The 20,173-nt window shown below is 37.5% G+C and overlaps 1 protein-coding gene and 3 long non-coding RNA genes across 6 annotated transcripts in view; 2 read left to right on the forward strand and 2 right to left on the reverse strand.

Moving 5' to 3' along the window:
- Nucleotides 1-5,096: 5,096 nt before the first annotated feature.
- Nucleotides 5,097-7,272, reverse strand: LOC139126439 (uncharacterized). 2 transcript variants are annotated; one of them, XR_011550575.1, is made up of 4 exons: nt 7,132-7,269; nt 6,530-6,591; nt 6,177-6,394; nt 5,097-6,032 (listed from the first exon to the last, which is right to left on the reverse strand). It is a non-coding gene; the product is annotated as an uncharacterized lncRNA (long non-coding RNA). The 2 variants fall into 2 exon arrangements; XR_011550574.1 differs by lacking the exon at nt 6,530-6,591 and having other exon boundaries at nt 7,132-7,272.
- An 87-nt stretch (nt 7,273-7,359) lies between these two features.
- The window catches only part of LOC139126440 (uncharacterized), a 178,358-nt gene continuing 165,544 nt past the window's right edge, over nt 7,360-20,173 (forward strand). Inside the window, exons 1-2 of one of the 2 annotated variants that reach the window (XR_011550576.1) lie at nt 7,360-8,062; nt 8,758-8,985. This is a non-coding gene — a long non-coding RNA (uncharacterized lncRNA). Of the gene's footprint in view, nt 8,063-8,757; nt 9,385-20,173 lie in introns of those variants that run through there. The other variant, XR_011550577.1, reaches the window with a different exon arrangement.
- On the forward strand, nt 11,388-12,816 carry LOC139126266 (uncharacterized). Its single transcript, XR_011550505.1, has 2 exons — nt 11,388-11,661; nt 12,473-12,816. It is a non-coding gene; the product is annotated as an uncharacterized lncRNA (long non-coding RNA).
- Nucleotides 12,132-18,186, reverse strand: LOC139126264 (uncharacterized). The gene is made up of 10 exons (XM_070692313.1): nt 16,591-18,186; nt 15,883-16,169; nt 15,459-15,671; nt 14,882-15,127; nt 14,600-14,676; nt 14,248-14,450; nt 13,727-14,098; nt 13,370-13,522; nt 13,072-13,255; nt 12,132-12,740 (listed from the first exon to the last, which is right to left on the reverse strand). Exons 1-10 carry the CDS (start codon nt 17,806-17,808, stop codon nt 12,424-12,426), a joined length of 3,270 nt encoding a protein of 1,089 aa, XP_070548414.1. The 5' UTR covers nt 17,809-18,186; the 3' UTR covers nt 12,132-12,423.

Consider the following 20,173-nt stretch of genomic DNA (forward strand, 5'->3'; position numbering starts at 1 on the left):
ACAGGTGATTTGCTGTTGTTCAATGAGTTATCCTGTGATGTCATCATTCCACTGAAAGTGTTAGTTTTATTGCATTCCATCAATGCTAACTTGAAGTCATCTGTTGACCTATTCAGGAGGACCATGATACCAATACGGTTTAACACATGTCCAATAATCTGAGGTTGTGAGTTGGCATCATCTGATGATCTACCCCCAGGTAACATTTCACTCTTTGTTATTTCACATTCAGTAGACTGCAGTTGAACATCATCTGGACAGTTCCCCACTAAGAACATCCCTATGATTTTAATATAGATTCAATATTTCCTGAGTGGAGAAGAATATCATCTAGTGATTGATTAACTGGTATCACTCCAAAGTTTCTCAGAATTATCTGTAAATACCCATCCTTTAAATCATCCAACAGTTGGTAAGAATAGATTGCCTTCACATGGTCTTCATCATACACGACATTATACCATGTGGGTAACCTGGTACCTGAAAGACAAAATCCAAAATTTAAGTTAGTTAGATTGAATAATTGATGACATGAGGGCAATGGCAGCTAAAACCATGGCACTACTTTAAATGATCTTCCAAATTGGTCATGAAATGCTGTACTGCATATTAGTTGAATAGGTACAGTAACTGAGAAATAAGGACAATCATAATTGGCCAATCAGTGCATACATGTATGGGAAGTTTAATTTAACTGGGCCAATGTACTAGTTATTATGCATATTTAGTAGGCATTAGAAATATAAACCTTACAATGTGTTTATCTGGAAAGGTCACTTCACTTTTGGACCATTGACACATATTGTGTTGATTAAAAACTGTAGGAGGTTATGTCGTGCAAATCTCACTTGGATGGATCATGTACCAAAGATGTGCCATTTTGCAGCCATGGTTTCATTTCAGATATGTTACTGGCCATTACATTGCCTAACATCACAGTGCAGTGAATTATACAGACAATAATATTAATATTTACGTGTACACATTAAATAACATAACATTTACCAGTGTTAATTGATTGCAGTACACATTAATTTCAATAATGCTGTATCATAGTATCTTTAATGTGTATAGCAAGTTTCATCAACTTTGGTCCAGTCAATTCAGATATATATCCCTAATTAGCAAAGTTCATTAAATATGTAAATTAGGAATTGGCTGAAGTAAAAATGCTTAACGATTTTTAATATTGTTGTATCATAGTGTCTTCAATATATGTAGCAAGTTCTGTCAACTTTGGTCGCATCAATTCAGATATATATCCCTAATTAGGAAAATTCATTAAATATGCAAATTAGCAACAATCTTTCATGTCACCCCTCAATGCTTCCCACTGCTGATATATCTTGGTGTGATCAACATTTGTAGCAATTCTCATCAAATTGTGTGCAGTCGTTTTTAATGTATATCCGTTTTTTCTAAAATCATTAATTATGCAAATGAGCAAAAAGTATGCAAGCCAGACCCACCAAAAACTAATCAGTTCTTGCCATTTGCAAACTCAATCTATGTACCAGATTTGATTCTGATCTGATCAGCCGATTTTGAGATATCGGACCAACAGACAGACAGACAGACAGACAGACAGACATCGCTGCGACATATGCTCATGTGTGTAAACACGTGAGCAAAAAATAGGTTCAGAGATGTCTGAGTAATGGCTGTGGACGGACAGATGGACGGACGCATTGACGGACAGAACCCAGTCCTCGCCAGACTGCGTCTGCGCGGACTAATGAAAACGTCCCTTATAAGGGAGTTTCAAGGGCTTTTTACAAGGGTACTACCTACCTTTAACAGGTAATGCCTGATTGTGAGTAAATAGCAGCAATGGTTCAGAGCAAAAATATTCAACATTTCCATCGTCAATTTCCTTGTTACAGTTGGGGCATGCTGCCGCTTTTGCAAGTAATATAATGTAGCCATCCTCAAGGATGTGCTTGTTGGTGAATTCTGGCTGCATATTCTCAAACATGGTGTTTTTTACTTCATATGGAATGCTGACAGTTGAAACAGCCGTTACAGTGTGACTGTGGAATTTGTTGGGTTCTCTTGAAGAGCATGTTTGAAGTCTTGAAGCATAGGGGATATTAGTTGTTCTGTTAAGTCAATTGCAGCCTTCATGTGCTTAGTGTGGTCACAAGTCAGGAGATTGCATTTAACACACTGTAAAGTCTTGTTCTGTACTGTGACTATATACACCATAGGTGTTGCTGGACTCATCACAGGCTTACAGTTCACCAAATGACAGTGGCCAAACTGTAATTGACCACTTTTCACCGTACTCTGACAATTTGACTGTAAAGATGGTCTGAAAAAAAGTAAAAGTTGGAAGATTGAAAGTATTAAAACTGCATGGTAACAAGTGATGATTAGTGCACTTTTGGCCAGTTTGCATACATTGTTTGTCTACTGGCCCTTTGACAAAGGGGAATAAAATGGTAATAAAATAATAAAACGCAGCCACCATAAGTGTTCTCAACAGAATGAACAATATAGGGGTTGCCATATGTAACAATGTTTTGGTTAATCATCAGCATTCAAAGTTACTAATGTAACTACAACATCCTTGCACTAAATTGTCACAAAACATTCTCAATCATGTAATTAGGCAAATGTCTCTGTAAAAATTTCAAATAAGGTGTAAATTAATTTGAAATATAGGGCATATTCTGTTATTTGGTTGCCAATGCCAAGTTTCACATATCTTTTGATCATGTGCAGTCTGGAAATGTCAGGTCTGATGCTGAAAAGTCATGCTGACAGCATCAGAATAACAATTGCATGACCTTTCCAAAAGCCTCTGATACAAACTTTAATCTTGTCATCTCTTGTTTGCAAAATGTATGAGGTCTAAAATAAAAACACTTGTTCGGGTGATGGTAGTAATGATATACCATTGATGTCTTGCATAGCATGAACACCATGTAGATTATCAAATGACATTAACATCTCTTGTACAGCTATTGCATGTATACAGAGAGGATACTGACGGCAGTAGTTTGAAAAATAAAAGACAAATTTGAATTAAACCAGTTTATTGACAACAACTTGTGCATGACATTCAAGCTGAAGAAGATTGAACTCTGGCCACCCAAACATGTATTTCATACTTAAAGGGATATCAAATTGCTGGGCAATGGTGGCTGAGGTGAAAAGAAAGGTTGAAAAAAAGGATAAATTTTGTTGATTATGTTGATCCATTCATTTGAATGATAAGTAATATAGCTCAAAACAAATCAAAGACACAATAGTTTTTCACATTGCTGTTCAGTGACATCACAAATGTGCAAATGTACATAGCTTTACTTTAAAACACCTCAGCTCATATACAAATGTAGACAAAATCTCCAAAACTTTTCATTATTTAGCATGTGAGATATCTATGCAAAGCCCCTAGCATGGATAATATACAGTAAGTTATGGTAATGGATAAGGCTAGCATCGCTACCTCAAAATGGTACAAATTTTTCAGAAAAGCATGAATTTTCGTAGCTCTATTAACCTTTTAGTGATTTGTATAACTCTGTGCAATTTGCTGAAGTGCTTGAAAATTAAGATAGTGAGAGTTTTGAAAGTTTTCGAACTACTAGGAGCTGAAAACTATAAAACATTGAATCGATAAGATTTGCATGTGCAGTAGTATGCGTTTGGAATCTAAACCAACGCGCACACTGCAGGTTCATTAAGTTCAGTTTTTGCAGAGCTTGGCTGTGCACTACATTCTTCATTGATGGAATTTGACAGTCTCATAGGGTTCAACATTGGGGGAATTTTGGCTACCAATTGAGATCTCTATTTGATTTAAAAGACTGACATCCAGGATATGCATTAACCCTTCAGTATATTATCCATGTCACTTCAAAAGACATGCAGAGAGTGACTGTTCTCTGTTGAATCTGTGCTACAATCTCAAGATGAAATTTATATAATTCTGTCATGCATATAGCTCAGACTCGTCAGATTCCAGTGTAAACAACATCATACAATACATGTATATGAAGTCCATTAAATTTTGATTGAGGAACTTGGGCGGTTTTATGCACTCCGTAAGCAATCTTAGGCTTGCTTACCTTTCAATAAGGTTGTTATAGTGTCTGCTCTGCTCCGATTAAATCTCCTGCCAAAGTTGCACCACATTGTGCCAAGTTGTTCCCAGTTTTTTTTCACAGTATTTCACAACAGCTGGAAGTTTCTCAATTTGGCTTTGAGAATGTTGATGGTGTCCGTGTAAGCCTGATCCAATTCTGTGCTCCATTGTTGGACACCGTGGTGCGAAGCACCAAAGGTGTCCTATGTCGCCCACAATGTCTGTGTGTGTGTCCGTCTGTCCGTCCGTCATCCGCCGTCCGTCCGTCCGTAGACAGATTTTGTTCCACTCATAACTTAAGAACCCTTAGGTCCAATGTCATGCAATTTGGTATTTGGTATTATCATGATGAGACTTAGATCTGATTAGATTTTGGTGGGTGTGGCTTATTAATTAATTGATCATTTGCATATTTTATGACTTTTTTTGTTCACGCAGATATCTCAGACGCCTGGAGCGATTTCGTTCAAACTTGGTAAAAGGATAGTACTCCCCTTACCAAAATTCACCCTACATTTTGCCTACTTTATGTAGCCCGTGAAGTGTACATATTTCTCAAAACTATGTATTATCTTTGTACAGAATCAGTAAAGAAAAAAGATACATGTTTTACACATAGAGTGTACCTATATAGTACACAGAATCCAATGTGATGCTACTTAAAGCTATCCAATATTGGAACGCTTTTGTATACGTAGAGCGTACTTAATCTTAGGGAACCTCCGTGAAAAAAGTATGAATGGAGTGTACTTGTTGTGGAGGGGTAAAAAAGTGTACACAGGGCGTACTTGATTTCGTCGAGCATAAAGAAGTACACATAATGTATATGCTAGTCATCCATTATCACATCGACTGCGGGGTGGGGGGGGGTGGGTGTGTGATCGATAGGGGTTACTCATTCATGCAGTATTGATAAGTTACCTTAGTCTCTTGATGTTGATTGTCAACAGCAACACTCACCTCATTTTCCGGTCTCTTATTCAAAGCACACACTGAAACAATCATATTGCTTAATTAACAACAGTGATCATACTTTAATAACAGTGTGAAAGATATAAACAACAACAATGCATATTTTGAAAGATGACGTTACCATTACTGTTGTGTGCGTTCAAATATTTGTGTCCAAAAATTCTAACTCTTGTATTTTTAGAAAATTTGTGATGAGCAATTTAGGATATTGTAAGTGACAGACTAACTCATAAATCAATACATTTAAATATTTGCCGTTAATTTTAGCACTTATCGGCACTTGTGTAATAAAAAAAATCTTCAAATAAGCATTAATATTTCAAACAGCAGAGTTAAAAATATCATTATAAATGACAATTTCACCAAAAAACTTGAATGTACAAAATGGTGTGAAAAAATCAGTATGACACTGTTGAAGCTGGAGCAAGAAATAAAATTCTTGTGTTCAATTCAGCAGTTTGAAACAAAGAGGTAAAATACAGTTTCTCAGAAGTTTGTTTTATCGGCATGAGTACTGTATTTTGACAACATTATCAAAGTACTGTCGGAAGTGAAAAGGTTTTACAAAATATCCAAACTTGCATTGTTCAGCATGTTGACAAATAGTAAAATTGCTTAATGTACTGTCCTGAGTGATGTCACACTTCATTATAAGGTAAATGTACATATCTTTTCTGTAAAATAGTGAAATGTGAAAACAGCAGTCCAGTAAAAATGATTGCACAGTTTGAGATGGTTTGTTCTAAGGATAGGTTTCACTGTACTTGCATTGTGAAAAATGTAATGATGAAATGTTCTCTGAGTATGAAGTCTCTGTTGTGTTGAAACAAGTTTGACAGATTCATGGAATGCTTCACTCACTGTTAGTTATATCAGTCAATATCAGTATCCATTTGTACACCAGAATGCTCAGGAAATGTATTGCCATGGATACTGCCATCTCCATCGTCACTTCTGCTTCCATCAGTATCTGTTGATCAATAGTTAGATAACAATAGTCAGCATGGACTTCATGTGAGCAAAAATACAAAATACGTTAATTTCACATAAAGTTACACTCATTGCACTATGTGAGGTGCTTGTAGGGAAAGAGAAAGGAATATATGAAACTTACCAATAATTGCAGAAACAGTATTAGGATCAATGCTTTCACGACAGTTAGCTCCCTTCAAGTTTTTTTCCAACCAGATCCTTTGTTTTGTAGAAGCATTGCAGCAGGAAGAGTGCTGCCTTGGTCCCAGACTCTTTCAGTGTATTCCTTTATTCCTTGCATTGTTCATCTGCTGTTCATAAGTAAATACTCTTGAACCATGCAGGTATAACTGCCAGCATCTTCATTGTAAGAAATATTGAATGCAATAAAAATAAAATTAGTATGTGACCTTGTTTATTATTATTATTGTGTAATCAAAGTACTTGACAACTTTCACAAAAATGCAGTTTCTAAATAATATAAAACACACTCACTATGAAGAACTTCATCAGTAAACCTGTACTGCTCAGAATGGCACAGGCAGGTAAAATGTTTGCTACCAATAGAAAAATAAGTTCTGTCTTTAAAAGCAATTACAGTATTTGCAGTGTACTCTTTCATAAATTTCACATTTATTAATATAAGTTGATTTAACGAAAATATGATGATGGAGCTGCATGGTCCATAACATGTTTTCTGGGTCTGTCATGCTGTGCCATGCAATCCACCGGAATTGTCACAAATGATTGGTTGAAGATGCACGTGATATGGGCTAGCTCGGAATTAACGGACAATCACTGATACCGTGGAATTTGAATGGTCTGTTATTACGTAACCCTTACATTGTGGAGACAATGATACAAATTTTCTAACTTATAATCATGGTTCAGTGCGGATATTATACCTCAATGTCTTTCAAAAATGTATGGGAATTAGGTCTGATCATAGTTAAGATACAAACATTGTCGGGTTTTGGCCGGTTTTGTGTATCCATGAACCAAGGTCAAATGCATATGCCTACCAGTGCATACGATGAATAACGATGACTCGAAATATTGCACGACTGAAACCATAAAACTTCATATTGAATACTTACCATGGTCACCAAAGTGAGTAGATACTTTCTTGCCTCTTGATATTCCCATTGTTAGACGATTTATAGTTCGCTGAATGAGTTTTTGCGGACGATACGGTTACACTGCTCTCAGCTGCTGTTGATTGAAATCCAGTCTCCAAATCTACCCGCCGGGACAATTTGCGCGTGCGCAGTACCGCCAGAATTAAAACATTGCGTGTCATTGGTTAGATTCGTAATGCAGTGATAAGGTCTTTAGATAATTTCGAACTAAGTGAATCACCCGTTTTTATAGTTTAAACTAACAAATGAACAAAAATTATCCCTCAAATTGGTTCCTAAGCGAAAACTATTATGACAGTTGGATGTTGAACGAAGTGACACTGACCCTTGACCTTTGTGAGAGCCAACGGCAATGCGTGTTGCATACGGTACTATTCATCATACAAACATGGCGGACGCAGTAAACAACAAGGAACAATATCGTCGATCAACTACAAGAAAAACGATCACTGTTTTACCTTTGCCATTTGAAAAGCCCACATAAAGGATTACAAACGAATGACAAGATGGCGATGGAACAGCAACGATTCGCAAGCTCAGAAGCAGCCACCGGTGACAACGTGTCTCTTCATATCGAAGCTTCAATATATGGTTCAGAAACAGCTGGTGATCGTACGCGTTGTACGCGTGGCACAGTGCAGTGATACGCCTTCGTCGTCACCTCGAAACGGCATTTGCAGCGATGTGCATACCGAAATTCCACATAACGAAATGATAACCAGTTATTACGAGTTTATGATGGTACAACATTAACTGACATTGACAACAAACAACTCTGAACTAGATGATTGCGAGAGTGAAGTGGTCGGAGAGGCAAATGCAGAACCGGAACGCGGAAGTACTGGTGACTACCGATAGTGGAGCAGCTTTCAACGCCATTGATTCTCACGTAAGTAGTCCAATATTTTGATATGTTGCATATTCTTTTGCGTGATTAAAAATAACTATTCACATCCTAAATTCTTTAAATCAATTGCTCAGTCACCCCTCACTTTTAATACTTTCCATCTACTTTCCATACACTGTGTTTTCTCAGCAAAAAATTAAAAAGGTATTGAACTGTAGTCTAGATGCGTGTGTTATTTGCCCTAAATTATTTATGCTCGGACAGCATAGTTTGTTTCTAAATGCGTGAATGGACTGAATTTGATAGAGCCAATTGCAAAAATCAACCATCTACTGCACAGAGTATTGATCGACATAATTCCATAGGTTGGTTTTTACATGACATACAGGCTTCTTTAAAACCATATTGCTTTGTCAGTATGTAGCTCAAAATTACATAACCAATTGAAGATTTTCAATTTAGACATTGTTATTTGCCAATGTACAGAATGTAGAAATAGGAAAATCTGCCTTGCAGTAGACTAAACAAAGGACACAATTTAAGAGAAGTCATATTTTGTTTAATAGTGTTATTGTAAAGCTTATTGAATTACACAATTGTACATGCATATTAAAATATATACAACTATTGCATACAGTGAACATAGGATACTATTGGGGGGGGCATTTATAATAATATGAAGCTTTGCAGAACATGCAGTATATAGATAATTTATTGCTTTATATTCTTTATTGTAGAGGAGAAGGCAAACATAGTGGTCTGCAATATTTAAGACACTACAGAATCATACCAAACACATACAAGATGTTCTGGACGAAAAGCTGTACAAGAAGCATCTTCAAGCAGATGGATTCTTCATCCAAACTGATGATGAAAAGAAAAACCAGGAGCTACATGTCTCTTTTCAAATCAACTTTGATGGTGTAGCACTTTTCTGTTCATAAAAATTCAGTGTTTGGCCTGTTTACATTGTTGTGAATGATCTCCCTCAAGAAAGGTACGGAATGCTACTGAATTACAGGTAATATCCTAAGTACAGGCTATTTCTGCTTGACCAAGTTACTTACAATTTTTTTTCATTGTGTACAACAAGTATGAAGGTAAAGTGCATACTTTATTGTCCCAATCCAGTTTTCTGTTCAGATGTGTGTGTTTGCAAAAGGGTAGAACATCTTGCTGTCATAAATTAATTTGAAGAGATGAAAGAAAAAATTGTGACTGACAGTCTTTTCACTGTTCCATTCCACATATTTAACTTTTACATAAAGAAAAACAAGCAGTTGTGGCCATCCCTGTAAGCCAAATTTTATGAGGTAATGGTTTCTGTTGCTACACTCAACAAAGATTGTAACTTTGTTTGTCACGTTCCTAATACATTTGAAAAAGAATGATTTGGACCATGCAATGTGCCTGATTAAAATTAAATAAAGATGAATTTACTGTATATTAAATATTTTGTAGATGCAGTTTTATTTAATATCAGTGTTTCACCTAGGATGGCATCAACAGGGGGGGTCCCCCTTTACCAGAAAATTTAGGGGGGGATTTCACCAGTTCATGCATGTGTTTTACCTGTATCTCTAAGGTGTGACTGGCGCCATTTCATGGGGGCAGGTCCCCCCTTGACAAATTACTGGGGGTGCCAACATGTCAGCTGAGGGGAATCCCCCTGCCCCCCTCTCTAGATGAAACACTGTAAAAAAATCATGCATGATTGCAAACAATGATATAGTTTTTGAAGTGCAGTTCTTGTGTAAGAAGAACACAAACTTAGAACACTTTGTCATCATGCTATTTCATAGTTATGCAAGGCAAGTTGTGTCAGCTCTATATGTAGTCTCCTGGATGAAATGGTTGAGCATTAAAGAACATGTGAATACCACAAGTTGGCACAAGCAATGTGTGAAATAGATGTTGCTGTCTCAATCTGTGGCAATTTCACTCCCTGATTTCAGAAGTCAGTTAGCCATCCAGTCGGAGTGTACACTTGAAGCGTACCCACACTATCCATATATCTGACTTAGACTCTGCTGTAAATTTTCTTCGCAATTTCTGACTCAGACTGCAGTTATCTGCTTAGAGTGCACAGTTAAGTTTAGACTCTGTAATGATGAACTCTGGCAAAGACCATGGCTATTGCAAAGTTATGTAGGTTTCGCATAGCCTTGGAACTGTTGACAATTCTAACCTTAATACACTCTCATGAAGATTTGCAGCACAATTGTAGGGACTGAGCGTACTCGGACACTACAAACTATTTCTTGGGGCAGCTTCGTTCAAATTTTTTCTTACCTGAGGCATGTGCAGTAGGGTTCAAGTATATGCATTTACTACAAATTTTTCCAAAATGATACTTTTCACAGGGTCTGAGTATACATTACATCTACTTTCCAGTATGTTTTTTTGGTAAGGGTCTACCTAATACAGATGCATGTTGATTTGTGTCACAATGCGATCAAATTTGGCCGTGGTAGAGGACTTTTAGTTTTCACCTCCATAGACTCCCATGTATAAGGCAGACCATAGACTCCCATGTATAAGGCAGACCATAGACTCCCATGTATAAGGCAGTCCATAGACTCCCATGTATAAGGCAGTCCATAGACTCCCATGTATAAGGCAGTCCATAGACTCCCATGTATAAGGCAGTCCATAGACTCCCATGTATAAGGCAGTCCATAGACTCCCATGTATAAGGCCAAGAAAAATAAAAATTTAGTTTCTCATCGTATTCATATTGCAAAAAGGATGCAGTGACACAGTTTTTAGTCCCCACAGATAAAGTCCAGGGGGCTCATAGATTGGGTCATGTCAGTCTGTAAGTCCATCCATGTGAGTCCATCCGTTCACGCAGATATCTCAGACGCTTTGACAAAATGTCACGTGACCTTTGACCTCAAATATACATATTTGTCCATAACTCAGTAACCACAAGTGCTAAACCTTTCATATATGGTATGATAGGACACCCTATGGTGCCACATATTGTACCTCATTAATTATGTGCATATCTAATTTTGAGCAAGCCAATAGAGCTAGAGGTCTGATTTTTGGTATATATGGATAACTTAGCAATACAATTTTTTTGACAAAATGTCATGTGACCTTGGTGACCTTTGACCTCAAATATACATATTTGTCCATAACTCAGTAATCACTAATGCTACACCCTTCATATTGGTATGATGGGACACCTTATGACGCCACATATTTCCTCATTAATTATGTGCATATCTAATTTGAGCGAGCCAATAGAGCCAGAGATTTGATTTTGGTATGTACAGATAACTTAGCAATGCTATTTTTTTACAAAATGTCACGTGACCTTGGTGACCTTTGACCTCAAATATACATATTTGTGCATAACTCAGTAATCACTAATGCTACACCCTTCATATTTGGTATGATGGGACACGTTCACGTCTGTTTCACGCGAGAAATTAAGTGTGCGCATGCGCGACCTAATCAAGCCCATGCTCGGTAAGCAAAATGGCGTCGCCATGCTTGCCGAGCTACGCGCACACTGAAAATTGTTACCCGTTTATGGTGAAAACTCACATTTATCCTGTTGAAAATGTGAAGTATTGCTGCGGGAATGATGGCAACGGAAGAGGACGCAGTCGTGATGAAAAAGGGTACAGGTAAGTACATTTTGTGACGATTTTGCGATGCTTGTGTCGAGTGAGTTGTGATTTGTTCGATGCAAAGACGGCGAAGGTAAGTCGATAACGCAGTGATTTGTGTTCTGATCGCGATCGGAACAAAATAGTTTCAGCATCTTTCATGCCCCAGAGCTATTTCATAGTATTTGATTATGTACATGACTCTGGCGTGACATTTAGAACTAGAGATCGGGTAGTACGTACGTCTCATAGTGGGTCAATGCGAACGTCACGTGCGTTTGTTTACATTTTTTTTCTTGACCGTGACTTGGACTATAGACTATGTTTTGGTCAAATCGTCTATATAGCGTCTTTTGAGGTCAGATATTTTTTTCATCTTAGCCACTAATACGCTGTAAGAAGTGCTCTTTTTGGAAAATTGTAAATACATGATTGCATAGCGAAATCAGTCCTCATTTTAGCAAGACGAACAGGTTACTACAAAAGTGTTTTCTACCTCCATATTTACATTACCACGATTCAGATCATATCTGTAGTTTATTGACGGTAAACATTATCGGCATGTCCTTCATGCAAATTGATAAAGCTTAACTCGAATGCAGCATGTTTAAAATTAAATATGCGTTGAGTTGATTAATCAAATTACTGAGCCTCAGACTCTGATAGCAATAAGAAGCATATTCAACATTCTTTCAAATATCATTGTGTAAATAAAGGTGAATACAAAGTAGACAAAAGACATTATTTGAACAACAGTAGTTTATTTTTCTTTATTTCATATCATTCTCTTGATTTAAGTTTCCTTTTTTTGATTTCTGGTTTATCGCAGGTTTTGACTGGATGAACTGACAGATGATGCATGTTCATTAGTTGTTGCAGTTGGTCTAATTTCTGAGGGATCCTGCTGTATGTAGCTGTTAACTGATTGAAAACGGAGTGGATGCCTTCCATGCCCTGTTCGCCATGCAGCCCACAGCCGACACCATGCATCTGTATCCAAGGGACAACATGGTCTTCCAAAATGTGCATCTTAGGAGTGACAGTCTCCCTTGGGAACTTGCTTCGGAAGTAAGACAAGAAGTCCTCTACACTCTTTCCTGAAAAAGAAGTTAGACAAGTTTTATTTTATAATCATTTCGATTCTCAATTTAATAAATCATGAATTAAAATTAAGTTATTTCTTGTCAGTTTGATTGCATTTTATGTACATAAAGAGGTGTGAGCTGAATTATTTTCCGACATACAGATTGGATATTTTCTATTCTGTATGTAAATTAATACCATGAATCATACATCATTAATACTATTTATACTAAGCTACAAAAATAAAAGGGAACTTTTTGAGATGAAGCAGGTAAGTGGCATATCAATGGCTCTGATGGAGAACACGTGAATTAACTTGAGAGAGGTGTAGAGATATTCACTCACCAAACTGGATTATTTCACTTTGAGACAATGGTCTTATCACACTGTAGACACCATGGCATCTACTGAACTTCAGAAAAAGAGGCTCAAATGTATCTCTGATATCATGTGCTCTGTCAAGAAGGTCTGGGCAGAGAACTTCAGTACAACTTACTATGCTGCTACAGATACTAGATATATTCTTGGGCTGAAAAAAAAAGTTGATATTCATGACAAGGTGCTCTATAATCACATCCAATTTAACATGCTTTTTAATGGTGTCGCCGTACATTAGATGTAATAATAAATTTTACATGCTCACCTTTAAACAGATGTCCACATGGTTACCAATGAAACTCCGTCCATGATATGCTTGTCTTTTAACATGAAGTGTCTGAAGGCAGTTATCAATGGCTCTGTTGACAAATCCAGCTTCTTTTGGCAGTGCCTTTTCTTTAGTGTTAATCTCTGTTTCCTGGAGAAACATTTAAACTATATTATACCACAGACCCTCAAAAACAACCCTGACGCAGCTCCAATAACATGAATGTGAGGGCTTTTTTGCAGTTGTTCAGTGCATTTCAAAGGCATACAAAGACAATCTTGACTTTCCCTTACATGCTTTCAAACAATTTTCAACTCTGAAAAAGGAATTGTTTCTTTCATATTATGTACTAACCAATTTTAGAAGCTCTTTCTGCTTTGTGTCTCTAGCCACTTGTAGTCCAGTAACATCTTCAGTGCATTGCATGGAAGCAGTGTACTGGTGGTCATGCAGTAAGGTTGACATCATGCTGCTCTCTATCTCTTGTACCTCCACCTCAATCCTTCTCATGGCATCTTTCAGGGCAGCTATTTCACATGCTATGCTGAGGTAGGTGTCATACTCTACAGGTTTGTTAGATGGTGGCGTAGAGTTACTGCTGCCACTGGAATTGTCCTGGTGTAGTCTTACATACATTTGGACATCCAGTGGTATGCAGTAACTTTCCATCAAATTAAAGAGCTTCAGGAAGATGCCCAAGCTGAGATGTAATGCAGGTGGACATACCTATCAAAACAAAATAACACACTCAAATCATACCATTGTTTTTTGAAGATAATATAACTATCTTAGTTTTTCTCCTGTCATCACAGTAGAATTGCATGCTAACGTATAGTGACTAGTCCTCAAAAAGAGATCAGGTCACACATATTCACCTGGTCAATGGGGATTTCTATCAGTGGTTGATGGATGCAGTTCATAAACTTTGAGGCATCTTTAAGTTTGGATCCATTGCTGACAAATCTGCTGTATGCTGCTTTGATGCTCTCAAGGGTCCGTGGAGTTTGCCTGCCTCTTTCTGCCAGGGGTTTCTGTGAATTCTCTTTCGTGATATTACACCAGAGACAGAAATGCTTTCCTACATCAGCAAAGATACAAAACATACATTACAGTGCAAAGTCAATTTGAAACTGGTTATTAGACAGTTGTTAGAAACGGGTAATATTACAGATAGATGAGAGTGATATTACAGACAGATGAAATCAGAGAGAAAAGTGATTCACTCACCTGCAGCCCCTGACAATCCATACAATTTAGTCTGGTATTCGTAATCACCGCAAAGGATTGATTCTATGGTATACTGCCTGTAAAAGGTGGACAAAAAACAATAGGGCAGAGTCTATAAAGTGTTTAGGTGACAACATTTCAAATCAATTGGTCACATTGTTCTTAAAAGTACACAAATTCAAACCACAAACAATAAGAAGTATGAAAAGATTTCTGTAAATTTCATTGCAAATTGCTACTTTAGGTTTTAAGTTCAATGTCATTCAATGGTTATTTACTTACTTCCATTTATATCCGTTTAGTGTGTTGATACTGTTAGCGTAGTTTTCAAGTGCAAGCTTCAAGTTATGGTGGTTATCACTTGCTTCAAACATCAACCATACGACTGTATTTTCCTTGGCATTAGGATGATCCAAGTTGCAGATTTCAAAAGCAAACTTCATCGACCCGCCACCTTTGTCTCCACCAATTTTGACTTGAATAATGTCCTCGGGTATAGAACCCTCATGCCATGTCAGCCTACAAAGTCTAAAATCAAATAGACATACATTGTATACTTGCTTTATCTAGGATGAAGAACATATTATAATCATGAGGTGAGGACATTTTTAGATAATTACATGCGTACATGAGGTATGGCAGATATTTGAGACTTGAGTGTTTCTGAAATGCTTTTATGAGAACAAGATCAACCACAACTTGTTTTCGTTGACTGTGAGTGGGTAAACAATGATGGAACTCAAGTGAAACGGAATCAACCAAAAAATGTTCAGTGTAATATAGTGATGTCTTTAGAGACATCACCAAAGATGAAAAAATAAACACCCTTTTTATGGTCTAAAAAAATAAATTTACAAACCTTTCATTTGCACTCAAGTGCTCCTCAACAAGGTGTAAAATATCACATCCGGCCAGAGGTGCCAGTCTAATTTCTGAGGCCTGCTTACCAGTGGATGTTTTGATGGTGAACATGAAAGGCAGGTGTTCAGTGTATATTGGTGGAGTCAGTGTTGCAAACTCTTTGCGATCTTCAGCTTCACTTCGAAGACTGAGTTTCCACTTTCTCAACCACCTGTAAATGAAAAGACGCACAAGAAAGAAAAAAGGAAACTTAGTGGAAATGTATTTAGTGTGTTGCTTGTTAAAATGATATATTAAAGGCCATAAAATAACACCACTCACTTCTAAAAAAATATGAGCTGTTTCATTATAGTGATTTTTATGAAGTAAGAAAAGTATCCTTAGAAATTCTTAGAAAGAAAAATTGGCATACAGGTACTTACTGCTTAAGTTTCCTGAACTGATACCATGTAAGTCTCATATCCACTTTTAAGCTCAAACCATCACCCTCCTTCATATCTGGTAATAGCCCAAGGTTACTCAGAACTGCTGCCCGTTCAGTTTTACTGAGGGATTTCAGCTCATGAGTCAGCTGCTCTTGCACACCAGACTTCCCACCACTCAACTGGTCCCTGAGTCTCTGTATTAGTTTGACACGGTTTGACTTTGTTTTTGTTGTAACTGCTGAACTGTCCTTTCGGGGCTTGCTAATGCACTGCACATACAGAGGCTGTAAAGTAAAAAGTGAAAAAAAATCACACACAAAAAAACAAAAGAGCTGAAAGATAAAGATCATGAAATTGTTCCACCACTGGTACAGGTAAGTAATAAAATTCAGAAGGTAAGCAAGATTAGTATCAGCTGTGTTTTGTGCAGTTTCTTTATATTTTGGCATGTCTGTTGGTCTGTTGAATCACTTGCCAAACTTGATGGAAAGATTATAGAAACAAAACTACACAGCAGGTAATGCTATACACAGCTTCATTTGTGTAAATACTATTGTAGATATGTCATTTTCTAAATACATGTAAAATGAACCTTCCACATAAATGTTGGTGCATCCGTCCATGTAGCCTGCTGGAGCCATCACAGTATTAAAATGCAATTGAGTCCATCAAAATGCAATAAAACAAGTTAGAGACAGAACTTACTGGACCACCAGTTTTGAATCTCACAGGAGCACCTGCTCTTGCATTCGGTGTTGACTCCAGTTTTTCCTTGATGCATTTTGTTGCCAGATCTTCATAGCCAGGTATGGTTGCCAGGGATACTTCTGGCCTCAGTAATACTGATACTGCATGTTCAGGTTCACTGAGAGGTATCACTGCCTCACTGTGTTTTTGACTTGACTGAACAGATGTACAGTGCTCATGGGATTTCAATTGACTTAAAGGAAGAGTGTCCTGGCAGGATTTGCAAGTCAGTAATTTCTCTCCAAGACATGTAGTGAAGGGGATTGCTACTTTGATTATGCATGATGATGATTTCATTTCAAAGCGGCAGATTGGGCAATTTATAACTGTTGTAGCAGCTAACACCCACTCACAAAGACATTCCCCACAGAAAACATGTCCACACACAATTTGTACTGGTGCATCCAGGACCTCCTTGCATATGGGGCACAGAAATTCTGAGGAAATTGTGTCTTCAAAAATTTCAGGGTGTAAACTGATATCATTTTCTGGAGAAAGAAAACTTGCAGCCTTTTCATTATTGATTTTAGATATAATGACTTCAGTTTCCAGCTCACAAGTTGTAGCTGATTCCATGGATTTATCTGCAGATGTGTCGGTGGGTGGTAACTTTTGCAAATTTGAATATTTATTAAAGGACTGGCGTCTTTTAGGAGTCCTGCCTCCTTTTTTGCATGTCAGTAGCTTATTACACACTTTACAGTCCCCGTTTCTTGGATGCTTCGACCATTCTGCAAAGTTTTCACAGATATCATAGTGTTTCTGGTGAAGAGCAGCCTCCTTTCCATGCAAAAGCTTTCTTTTACAATTGCCGCAAAATTGTTGAGGGTGGATTTCATGCTCGTCAAGGGAAACATCAATGTGAAATATACACTGAACATCGCTCACATAGTCTTGTACGCTGTACTTACGAGAACCTGACCTGTTCAAATTACCAAAACAAAATCTACATCGTGTTTCAATGACACTTCTGTGAAATTCTAGGCCTGACATCGTGTACGAATTCACCAAACCTGCATACGGCGACGATGGCTGAAAACGATTACGAGGCGAAATGGTTTTAAAATTCGCGCCGTCTTGCAACGTCATGCCCCGGTAACCCATCGTATGCCCGGAAACACGATCAAAATATTTTGTCTTTAGAAGGGGTAAAAAATCACGAAAAACTATTGGCATTTTCACAGAAACTTTGTGGGAGTTTTACTGACACAACTTTCTTTGGTAATTTTTTCGAAGGAAAGTTTATTGTTACGTTTCAGGAACGAAAACTTCCGCATCCGTCGATCGCCGGCGATCGCTCTACAGGCCTGCACAAGCATTCAATATATGTGTATGGCTGTTCAATGACGTAAGGGGATTCCCCTAAAACCCATGTGACATGTCCAAATATGGTTGATGTATTCGAAAGGGGCGGGAAAAGATCGACTTCGACAGTTGACGTACCTCCAAATCAAAATTTAAACACCCAACTCCCGCACGTTCTCGCGAGGTTATGTTAGTCTCGTTTCTCGCGCATGCGCACACTTTTATTCTGCCGAAGCTACGTAATAAACAGACGTGTCTTATGATGACACATATTGTTCCTCATTAATTATGTGCATATCTAATTTTGAGCGAGCCAATAGAGCCAGAGGTCTGATTTTTGGTATGTACGGATAACTTAGCAATGCTATTTTTGACAAAATGTCACGTGACCTTGGTGACCTTTGACCTCAAATATACATATTTGTGCATAACTCAGTAAGCACAAGTGCTACACTGTTCATATTTGGTATGATGGGACACCTTATGACGCCACATATTGTTCCTCATTAATTATGCACATATCTAATTTTGAGCGAGCCAATAGAGCTAGAGGTCTGATTTTTGGTATATAGGGGTAACTTAGCAATACAATTATTTTGACAAAATGTCACGTGACCTCGGTGACCTTTGACCTCAAAAATACATATTTGTCCAAAACTCAGTAACCACAAGTGCTACACCCTTCATATTTGGTATGATGGGACACCTTATGACGCCACATATTGTTCCTCATTAATTATGCACATATCTAATTTTGAGCGAGCTAATAGAGCTAGAGGTCTGATTTTTGGTATATAGGATAACTTAGCAATACAATTATTTTGACAAAATGTCATATCAGTGACCTTTGACCTCAAATATACATATTTGTCCAAAACTCAGTAACCACAAGTGCTACACCCTTCATATTTGGTATGATGGGACACCTTATGACGCCACATATTGTTCCTCATTAATTATGCACATATCTAATTTTGAGCGAGCCAATAGAGCTAGAGGTCTGATTTTTGTTATGTAGGGATAACTTAGCAATACAATTTTTTTGAAAAAATGTCACGTGACCTCAATGACCTTTGACCTCAAATATACATATTTGTCCATAACTCAGGAACCACAAGTGCTACACCCTCATATTTGGTATGATGGGACACCTTATGACGCCACATATTGTACCTCATTAATTATGTGCATATCTAATTTTCAGAAAGGCAATAGAGGTAAATGTATGATTTTAGTATATAGGGACAGACTATAGGATAGAAATTTTTTGACAAAATGTCATGTGACCTCGATAACCTTTTACCTAAAATACACAATTATGTCAATAAATAAGTAACCACAAGTGCTATGTCCTTTATATTTAGTAGGATGGGAGACCTTATGACAACACATGCTTTACCTAGTTAATTATGCCCTTATATAATTGTGGGCAAGCCAATAGAGCTAGAGGTCTGAATTTGGCATATATGGATTAATTAGCAATACAATGGGTTTTTTTCAAAATGTCACGTGACCTTGATGACCTTTGACCTTGAATATGCATATATATGCATAACTCAGTAACCACAAGTTCTTTACGCTTCAATTTTGATAGGATAGTAGACCTTAAGATGTCACATCTTGTACCTCATTTATTATGCACATATGTATTTCTTGGCAGGCCAATACAGCTAGAGGTCTGATCTTTTTTCCCGATTTAGAACCATAACTTAGACATGCCTCTTGTTTCAAAATGGGAATAATGACATAGACCTATGTGTCCATAGATCTGAACATATACACTCGAGTGATACTTCTTAATGACCTCATTTCCCTGCCCCATCAAGAATAATACTCCTATTACAAGTGGGGACTATGTCATTGTCAATGACTTGTTACTTCTAGAATATACAGAATATTATCTCACATAGTGAGTGTCTGAATATTATTCTGAATTGTATTCCAAAGCACATTCTGAAAGGACTCTTCTGGAATATACAGAATATTATCTCACATAGTGAGTGTCTGAAGGGTCAAGGGTCACCTGCTGGGGTCGATTGTCCTTGCAGAAGCTCCGAAAATTGTCTGATATTTCTACCTAATTGCGCAAGATTTCCGCCACAAAATTTTCTTACAAGTTTTATAACACTAAGTACAGAGTGCTGTTGAAATTGTAAAAAGATGGGTGTTTCCTTGGAGCAGTGGCGAGCTAAAATTGGATGTTTCCTGCAGCGCTGGAAAACGCCGGGTAGAGTAC

Source organism: Ptychodera flava (genome assembly GCF_041260155.1).
Source record: "Ptychodera flava strain L36383 chromosome 3 unlocalized genomic scaffold, AS_Pfla_20210202 Scaffold_27__1_contigs__length_13241970_pilon, whole genome shotgun sequence".
NCBI classification, from domain to species: Eukaryota; Metazoa; Hemichordata; class Enteropneusta; family Ptychoderidae; genus Ptychodera; species Ptychodera flava.

What these genes read in the sequence shown, in the direction of transcription:
- LOC139126264 (XM_070692313.1), bottom strand. Translation starts at nt 17,808, where the DNA reads ATGCCAATAGTTTTTCGTGATTTTTTACCCCTTCTAAAGACAAAATAT. An exon ending in CACTTGAGTGCAAATGAAAG is followed by an intron (nt 15,128 to 15,458) that starts GTTTGTAAATTT and finishes ATTTGATTTTAG; the next exon opens with ACTTTGTAGGCTGACATGGC. An exon ending in ATGTGGACATCTGTTTAAAG is followed by an intron (nt 13,256 to 13,369) that starts GTGAGCATGTAA and finishes TTTTTTTTTCAG; the next exon opens with CCCAAGAATATATCTAGTAT.